Source organism: Ciona intestinalis, unplaced genomic scaffold (assembly GCF_000224145.3).
Source record: "Ciona intestinalis unplaced genomic scaffold, KH HT000183.1, whole genome shotgun sequence".
In the NCBI taxonomy this organism is placed as follows: Eukaryota; Metazoa; Chordata; class Ascidiacea; order Phlebobranchia; family Cionidae; genus Ciona; species Ciona intestinalis.
Genome location: NW_004190505.1, coordinates 38890 through 48378, shown reverse-complemented (window position 1 = coordinate 48378; position 9489 = coordinate 38890). Strand labels below are relative to the sequence as shown.

The 9489-nt window shown below is 39.9% G+C and overlaps 2 protein-coding genes and 1 long non-coding RNA gene across 4 annotated transcripts in view; 2 read left to right on the top strand and 1 right to left on the bottom strand.

Moving 5' to 3' along the window:
• LOC100187041 overlaps nucleotides 1-2764 on the top strand; it is a 6250-nt gene extending 3486 nt beyond the window's left edge. The window contains exons 5-8 of one of the 2 annotated variants that reach the window (XM_009859141.3): nucleotides 446-694; nucleotides 1158-1230; nucleotides 1294-1674; nucleotides 2330-2764. In XM_009859141.3, the coding sequence (XP_009857443.1) occupies nucleotides 446-694; nucleotides 1158-1230; nucleotides 1294-1674; nucleotides 2330-2364 (738 nt within the window). In that variant the 3' untranslated portion in view covers nucleotides 2365-2764. The remainder of the gene's footprint in view (nucleotides 1-445; nucleotides 695-1157; nucleotides 1231-1293; nucleotides 1675-2329) is intronic. The other variant, XM_018816359.2, reaches the window with a different exon arrangement.
• Nucleotides 2765-3131: 367 nt separating this feature from the next.
• On the bottom strand, nucleotides 3132-4447 carry LOC104265350. The gene is made up of 4 exons (XR_717108.3): nucleotides 4231-4447; nucleotides 3738-3763; nucleotides 3455-3535; nucleotides 3132-3194 (listed from the first exon to the last, which is right to left on the bottom strand). It is a non-coding gene; the product is annotated as an uncharacterized LOC104265350 (long non-coding RNA).
• Nucleotides 4448-5297: 850 nt separating this feature from the next.
• On the top strand, nucleotides 5298-9481 carry LOC100179146. The gene is made up of 14 exons (XM_002130721.4): nucleotides 5298-5484; nucleotides 5548-5601; nucleotides 5833-5884; nucleotides 5947-6068; nucleotides 6391-6523; nucleotides 6822-6913; nucleotides 6973-7132; nucleotides 7408-7574; nucleotides 7734-7895; nucleotides 8259-8411; nucleotides 8488-8612; nucleotides 8666-8763; nucleotides 8830-9016; nucleotides 9282-9481. The coding sequence occupies exons 1-14, from the start codon at nucleotides 5380-5382 to the stop codon at nucleotides 9436-9438; spliced, it is 1767 nt and encodes a 588-aa protein (XP_002130757.1). The 5' UTR covers nucleotides 5298-5379; the 3' UTR covers nucleotides 9439-9481.
• The last annotated feature ends 8 nt before the right edge of the window (nucleotides 9482-9489 follow it).

The following is a 9489-nucleotide window of genomic DNA, read 5'->3' as shown; positions in this document are numbered from 1 at the left end:
CAATGAATCTAAATGATATAAATGTAGTAGTACTTGGCTAGATAATAAAATAATGATAAACAAACTAAAGTTTCGAATACAAACTACATATCTGTCATTTTGGAAACCCAACCTTTTATTAAAATTTTGCACAAATTATATAAAACCCATTTTTCAAAGTTACATACGTGGTAACTTGTAAGCGGGCACGAGGTGTATGAAACAGAACACCAGTGTTATAACAACTGTCGTTGCCCCGCCGTGCGAGGATAAATAAGTTACATACGTGGTAACTTGTAAGCGGGCACGAGGTGCATGAAACAGAACACCTGTGTTATAGCGAATGTCGTTGCCCCGCCATGCAAGTATAAATAACTTTTAAAGTTACATTTGTTAGTTTTGCCTATGTATTTGATTAGTTAGTGCTACTTCTGTATCTGAGTTTCATGAATGTCTGTTTCCACAGTACAACAACAATGATCTCAACAACGATTACAACAATGGTTATAACGATTTTAATGATGAATCTGTTGATTATGAAACGACAACCGTGAGAACGACAACCTTATCCACTCCACCCATCACACCTCCCCTATCACCCTTTCCTGGTCTCACTATCATTCATTGTCTCATTGGCTTACTTGGTTTGGTGGAATTTGTGTTATTTATTGTGTCTGCTGCACTGACATGCAATACAACTTGTTGCAGAAAAATGGTAAGTTTGCATTTCTTTTCTTTTTATTTCTTTTTTTGCTTTCACGCAGAGTTTACTGATTTAAACCTGCTGTAGCTTGACAGTCGACGAAACTCTGGCCTCAATCCAAGGTCCCATTGCGTGCCTCACTGTAGAACCTCACCCATATAAAGTAGAATGTGCATATACAATGTTGGGGTAATGGGCCAACTCTGGTCTAAACCCCAGATCCCATGGCATGCCTCACTGTAGAACCTCACCCATATAGAATAGAATGTGCATATACAATGTTGGGGTAATGGGCCAACTCTGGTCTAAATTTCAGGTTCCATGACATGCCTCACTGTAGGACCTCATCCATATGGAATAGAATGTGCATATACAATGTTGGGGTAATGGGCCAACTCTGGCCAAAATCCCAGATCCCATGGCGTGCCTCACTGTAGGAACTTAAACTACTTAACCAACACCTTCATACACCCAGAGCACAGAATTCTACCAAAGCTTCGTACGTGTTCAACCCCAGATCCAATTGAACAACATTCCCCAACCAACAGGTTTCTATCAATTCAACTTGGATTTACAAATTCCACACAAATGTTTGATAATATATTTTGCAGGTGCAGACGGTCAGTTGTGCTTCATTCAACAGCCAAATGGAACCATCGTCCCAATGCAACAAAATGCCATGCAAGCACAAGTTATAATGCCACAAAACATTATGCCCCGGCAAGTTATAATACCACAACAAAACATCATGCCACAACAAAACGCCATGCCACAACAAAACGCCATGCCACAACAAAACGCCATGCCACAACAAAACGCCATGCCACAACAAAACGCCATGCCACAACAAAACGCCATGCCACAACAAAACGCCATGCCACAACAAAACGCCATGCCACAACAAAACGCCATGCCACCACAAAACGCCATGCCACAACAAAACGCCATGCCACAACAAAACGCCATGCCACAAATCCTTGAAGCAGCCCAGGGTAAAACACTTTTTATATTTATTTTATAATTCAAATATTTAAACATTTTAATTATAATTGCAACATTTTACATGTTTTATGTTTACAACTAACTAAGTGTCCTGTTTAAGAACACTTCTATGTATTGTTACGTTTTATGACGGTGGTGTGATCTGGGACACTACTTTAACGATCGCGGGGCGTGCAATAAACGCGACTTAACTATAAATGTAGTTCAATAAACGCAGTCTGAAACGAGTTAACTTGAAAAACTCACTTGTCTGTTACATTACCACAACAGCTGGGTACGAATCTCACTTAACGACTCAATGCAACATTTCGCTCACAATAACTGAATAACACAACCTATTACCGACACAGTACAACGATAACTGCCCGAAACATTCAAAACTAGAAGCAGGGAACGCGCGGTGCACGGCACGTGACACGCAACAATCATGCTTTGGGCAAAGAACGCAGAAACGTTAAACAAGTGGAAAAAACAAGTCGTGCGTAAATAAAATATTGATAAGAAACGCAGGGGCTACAAATAGTGAAAAAGAACGTAACCAAAATTAAACTAACAAACAAAACAACTTGTACGTGAACAACAAAAACAGTGCTATGAAGTAATAAAGTTATGTTAACATGTATAACGATATTCCATGTTTCCCAGGTGATAAAGACACGGACCTGCTGGTGGTAATTTAGAATCTTCAATGATCCCTGCGATGTAAATAAGCTTACACGCGCCTTCTGTTGTACATATGCAACTCTGCATAACTAACCCCACATTCTTCATTCAGCAGAATGACGATTAATAAACCAGTTCTGGATTTCAATTAGAACCCAGCATTGCGCCATTCCAAAAGGTCGATAACTATTTCAAGTTGACTGGCACGGCGTTCTAGTAGTTGAGATACTTTGAACCCAGCTTGCGATATTGTGAATTTCTTTGTTATCTGAATTACCTTACAATTTCAACCATGGTTAAAACAATAGACATACAATGCACATTATTATCATTATACACAACTTCTGTAATGTTTTATTCTATTTCACACTTTCCACAGCAATTTAGTTATTTGTACGAATAAAAACTGTAACATAAGTTGTCTGACTAATGTTCGTTTATTCTTGGGCAGCAAAAGTTCAGTTTCATTTTACCGGAATGTTGCTCATTAGTGACCACAGGGTTAAATCACTTACCGATAATTGCCTTGCCCTAAGTCACACGCCGATAATAGTAGCGCTGCCGAGCCTTGAACCCTGTATCTTTGTTTGCGAGGCTTTCGCTACCACTACCGCATTATATCGTAATGTGCGAGTGCCGTCACCCACGAAGTTATATACGTAGTACTAACGATGGTCGTTGCTCCGCCATACAAGGATAAATGAATTACATTACTTCATTTAGGAACTAAAAGTGTCCCGTCTTCCCCCACCCCGATATACCACAATAAAAAAAAAAAACGGCATTGACTGTTTTTTGTTTATTTCCTTTGCTCGAAACCGTCCATGGTTTATGCGATGAGAAAAGACTGAAAACACAAATTTAAATTAAACCACATTGTAGGTTGGGGTAAGATGGGACGTATCATTATTATTCCTCATCCTATCATTTAGTGGTAAACAAAGAGTATTCACAGAATTATATAACTATATCCTCACCAGCCTACTTTGAAAGAGTGGCGTTATTTCAAAACACGATCAGGAAATATGGGATGTTATGCGCTAACGGTATCCCGTCCTGCCCCACAGCACAATACAAACGAATTGTAAGATCACGAGTTATTGATACCTCAAGCTTAAACAGAACCCGCCCGAGCGCCTTGATCATTCATCATTTGAGTTTCACCAAGCATTTCCTCAAAGCTTTGGTCTGAGGCGGAATATAAATCAACATTGGTGTTATGTTTAATGCCCACGATTTTATATTTTTACACATTGTAAAACTAATGGTCACTTCTCTTCGATGCTTTAGTTAAATTACATTTGGTTATCTTATTTAAAAACATAAATAAAATTAATGTTAAACGCAACAAATAAATAATCACTGAGTGAAACATGTCGTCGCAACTTACCGAGGTTTGAATCCTGTAGTGACGTTCTAAACAGAGTAAAGTTGAATGGATGTAACTTATTTATCCACGCATGGCGGGGCAACAACAGTCGTTATAACACGGGCGTTCTGTTTCAAACACCTCGTGCCCGCTTACAAGTTACCACGTATGCAACCTATTTATCCTCGCATGGCGGGGCAACGACAGTCGTTATAACAGGGGTGTTTTGTTTCATACACCTTGTGTTCGCTTATGAGTTACCACGTTGTTTTTTTTTGTTGAGATTTTGTATCTTCGTTTAGATAACCCATAAGTGACCACTGGGTTAAAGCAATTAACATGTTTTGCCCAATGTTACATGCACCCACAATGGCATAGCATCATCTTGGCTTCCCATCGTAAATTTGGGCTAATGGTAAATGCCTTAACCAATGTAACACTGCCGAACTAAGTTCGTTAAGTGTTAGATACACAAAGGTTTACATCACACCAAACATTAGGCTCATTCCCTTACTTTAATACAGCTTCAACTCCGTCTTCATCAAAACTTACGCAAATTTTACCATAACAAATTTTCCATCCATTCGCAACTTGAGACAGAAGAATGACCAGTAGAATAAGAGCAACACAACGGTTCATGATGATTTTCTTTCTTGTGATGAAATGATGGCTTTATCTGCGGTATCTTATATGCCCGCGTTTCCACATTTAGTTTCAGGAGGCTTCTGTATGTAATTTGCATTCAATTTATCATCAGCTATAGATGTATATTTGGTATCCAACTTTCGACGACCTGGGAGTTTGTATTCGTATACTGTAGCTTGTGAATTCAAATTAATTTGTAGAATCAACATTTTGATTGACAGGTGATTAAGTTACTTTCCAGTAAACGTTGTTGCATGCAGATTTATTCACGAGAACAAAGAGAAGCGATGGAAACGTTGTAGGTGCGATCACTTTATACGGGAATACAATACATACTGAGGCGTTCGAAGAACTCTTATGATGGAATTCAAATGATCAGCGGCTTAGATGGGAGTAAGTTATTTAGTAGAGTGGGGGAAATCGGGACACTTGGGCGCATTGAGGCCAATATTTCTAGAATTTAATATATGACGACTTTGGGGTGATACTTTATTAATAGACAACAATTCAAATATATTAAAACACACACCGGGCAAGCACATAAACATCTGTAAGCGACATACCATCGACATAATTTAACAGTTTATTGTGAATTATTGGTAGAATTTGTTTCCTTATTTTTCTCAACAAAAAGTTTTTTTTAATGAAATCAAAATCAAAACAATAACTAACTCGATCGCGTAGTAACGAATTGCATCAGCAGCGTGAAGAAAACATTCAACTACAATTCCATGTTTGTGACTTTGCGCTGCATCGCTAAACAATACAATTCCTAACCGGAGGTGGTACTAAGGCTTTTATTATTTCCTAATGACGTAAACTAGTCGATCGAAACTAATCCAAAACTCATTCATGTATCCGGTATTTCGGATGCCGAATTTAAATGCGGAAATATTGGTCGGGAATTTTCCTCGAGTCCGATATAAATAAATGCAATGCAGCCACTCTGGTTTACTTTCTACAAGAGCATTAAGACGATTTAACTTTCGCGTTTGGTCTACCAGCAGTTTCAGCCATTATGTTCCGATACGTTGTCTTCATGCTTTGCATGTTGCATTATATCAACGGTCATACCTTAGACATGGGCGCGTGTACGTGTTCGTGTAGTAACGATAGAACAGGGGTGAGTATGACGTAACAATCACGTCATTACGTTTGTGACGTCATACTAACTTTGTGTCTACAGCTTGCGTCATCATCACGTGGTGAAGCGGGGCCACCCGGGAAAGCGGGACCAGCGGTACGTATTGTGACGTCATACAAAATATTATAAACGTTTGGGTGAACACGCTTTTTACCTGCTGTCGCTACTTTCCATAAATTGTTCATACATTGTGTGTTTTAACGACCGTCGATTTACTGTTGATTTCATTCTCCGCATTGTTTTAATTCATGATAAATATACGATCTTCGATATTTAGGAAAAATAAACAGGTATGGTAAGTTTCACTCGGTCAATATTTAATTTTAGGGCGACCGAGGACCAGCAGGGCCACCTGGTGTTGCTGGACCACCTGGGGAAGGTAGGGTAGTATTATTATAAAGTAGAAACAACTAACTGAGAAGATTAAAACTGTGTTTTTAGGATTCGCTGGTAGTTTAGGAACCCCAGTGAACCCCGGAACAAGTTGTTCACATTTGCAACGAGCAGGAATCGTAGAAGACGGCGTCTATTCTATACGGTCACAAGATGGCGGTATATACCAGGTAGATTATAAGATTTCTATTAACATAATTGCCCAAATAATATTAACACAATAAAGTAGGGCGGGGTAATCTGGTTCATGATGGGGTATAATGGGACATGTTTTCATACTTTTTTTTCGTAACATTTGGTTGCAAACAATTTGCAGAATAATATAACCGTATCCGCACGGCTCTAAAAGAGCGTTGTTATTTGTTTAAAAATGTTTGGGAAATATGGGATATTATGTGCTATCCGTACCATCTTGCCCCATAAGTCTGTTTACAAAATATATTTGTACATTATAAATAAAATAACCTTAATATCAACACACACACACGACAGACTTACTGTGATATGACGTCATCAAACGATAAAGCTTGGTCACTAGTTGGCAGTATACATGAGAACAATATCCTGGGGAATTGTACGTTTGGTGATAAATGGTCGAGTGAGGAGGGAAACGTCAGTTCTGTGGGTAAGTGACGTGACTATGGTTATTATGACGTAAAAGGCACCCACAGTTACGTACGTGGTAACTTGTAAGCGGGCACGAGGTGTATGAAACAGAACACCCGTGTTATAACGACTGTCCTTGCCCCCCTCATGCGAGGATAAATAAGTTACATACGTGGTAACTTGTAAGCAGGCACGAGGTGTATGAAACAGAACACCCGTATTATAACGACTGTTGTTACCCCGCCATGTGAGGACAAATAAGTTCATTCAATGACTATGTTTATTTTTGTCATTCTTACCAAACAAATGCTATAAAGGTATTACGTCATGGGAGAGTATGACGTCATTTGGAAACGTAGAATCTGTGACGTCACAAGATTACAAAAACCCTGGATACTTTAATATGGGGGTTTGTATCAATAAATAAATTGCAACTTACTTAATAATTAGCAAACTTTTAAATCACAGTCAAGAAATATCATGGTGTGGCATGTTCCAAACGAGACACCGCTGAACCAAATTAAACAACGATCGAAATATCAATATAAAACAACCAACAACTTCTTAGAGCGATATAACACGTTATATGGTTTGTTCAAAAATAGTTACCCCTTGCGAAAAGTGCCAGGTGAGACTCGATTATTTCGTTGGTTGTTCGTTGTAATACAAATGTGGAAGAAATCTTTTGATAGTTTGGTTGATGATACAAAGATATATCATGGGATTCGGTTTATTTGACTTCCTTCCCACGCATTTCAATCATAGCGTGATGTTTTAACGACTGTATTTAGTTTGCTGTAATCTCTTAGTTGTTTAAACAATATTTTCTTTGCTGCTGTTTTTGAAAGTAAAACAACAAATTATGCCATGGTATGACCTTTGTGATTTTCTTATAATTTGTAGAGAAACACACAAATGTTGTTGACCGCTTGATGGCGGGCGTGGTTAGTTCAGCCAACCGCATGGTGGCAGCAATACCAAGCTTTCACAGATACACATACGACTGCAGCGGTGACAGGGTAAACTGCATATCCGATGGCGGAAGTGACGTGTTCGACACCGGTAATAAGGTACGGTTTGCCCTACGCCGTGGGGCGGTTACAGAGATATTAGATATATATATGATATCTATGGTTGGTTAGCGCGCTTGACTCAAAGATACCGAGTTCAAGGCTGGTCGTCCATTAATCGACCACCAACCAAATTACAGGTTGTATTTATCTTTACAGATTCAATATTCAATCAATGGAGGATCGCTGTCGTCTTTCTTGTATTACGGCGAGAGTTATCTTTTGGATGGGGTTGAAATATTGACTTGGAAAGAAGGTCACCCGTTTATTGCATTGGCGTGGATAGGAAACAGTGGATCCATTAACTCGTTCAAGCTAAAGGTTTGATGGAAGTAATCACCCACAAAGTTACATACGTGGTAACTTGTAAGCTGGCACAAGGTGTATGAAACAGAACACCCGTGTTATAACGACTGCCGTTGCCCCGCCATGCGAGGATACATAAGTTACATACGTGTTAACCTGTAAGCAGACACGAGGTGTATGAAACAGAACACCCTTGTTATAACGACTGTCGTTGCCCCACCATGCGAGGATAAATAAGTTACATACGTGGTAACTTGTAAGTTGGCATGAGGTGTATGAAACAGAACACCCACATGCTAAAACGTGCGAGGTTCACATTCGATAACTCATTAATGATAATAGTTTATTGGTATGTATGGGATAGTATTGCTTTGGCAGGTGACAAGCAACATGGGGGCAGACGGTAGCGGTTCCGTGTCCACTATTACCGGTTCGTTATCAACCAACCGGTTGACTTTGAGTTACAAGGCGAACCACGTCAGTGGGGCGAGCGACCCAAGCGCAGCGCAAGTGTTTTTTCACATCTATGACGTAAGAATATAAACATTGTATGATTATGACGTCAGATAAGTAGTTTGTGTGTTTACTGGTGTGTGTTACGTCATAGACAAGCGGCACGTGGAATTCAAATAGACCGACAAGTGTATCGACACCACTTTGGGAGACGGGCGACACCCAAAACATGAATGATGAATACCTCGTGTCTGGATCGTTAAGAAACATTGTCGTTGGGTAAGACAATGGTAGCTCTGTTAACAATCAACTAATCTTTTATGACGTCATAGATACGTATTGTTGTCCAAGACTTCCGGAAGTGAGATCACACAATCCCAAATCACAGCGGCCCTTCGTGTGTTGGCGGAACAACTCGAAAACGTGGACGGTAAGCAATGATGACGTCATATATATGACGTATTGTTGACGCTTGGCTTTGTTTGTTACGTCATAGTGGACGTTGAAGAAACTTGTAGCAGTGACGCCGAAACGTTGGCGGTTCCTGTTACCTTTCTAAAAGGGGAATCAGCTTTTACCTATTCCATACCACTAAGCATAAGAGCTTCATTCCTGCCGGGTTTCGTTCATTTCCGAGCTTTCAGCAATCGTGGGCTCCCAAGTGCTCTGTGCCCAGGGGTTAAGTAAGTATTCGTGACATTATACCACCGAGAATGCGACAGGCTTCACTGTCTATGGTACATATGATAGCACCCTGGGTGTTGGGGTAATGGACCAACTCTGGTTTAAATCCCAGGTCCCATGACATGCCTCACTGTAGGACCTCACCCATATAAAATAGAATGTGCATATACAATGTTGGGGTAACGCGCAAACTCTGGCTTGAATCCCAGGACTTGTAGAGTTATATGTAGAATATTGTGCATTAGATGTACTTTAAATATGTAGGTCCACTGGGTGTCGCCCTTCATCGATGTGTGTTGGCGGTTTGAACACATTCGCATATAAGGGGAATCCCGAAGAGTGCGGCGACTTCGGTTCTTGGGCGGAAAACAGAAGAGAGGATGACGTCACAGACACGATATTGGTGTTTTATGATGGTTAAATATGTTGATTGTTGATGTAAATAAATACTGGAATCTCTATGACGTCACGT

Excerpts from the sequence above, each read along its gene's own strand:
- LOC100179146 (XM_002130721.4), top strand. The coding sequence starts at position 5,380 with ATGTTCCGATACGTTGTCTTCATGCTTTGCATGTTGCATTATATCAAC. Across the intron at positions 5,485-5,547 it reads GTAGTAACGATAGAACAGGG|CTTGCGTCATCATCACGTGG; the intron begins GTGAGTATGACG and ends TTGTGTCTACAG. Across the intron at positions 6,524-6,821 it reads GGGAAACGTCAGTTCTGTGG|GTATTACGTCATGGGAGAGT; the intron begins GTAAGTGACGTG and ends AATGCTATAAAG.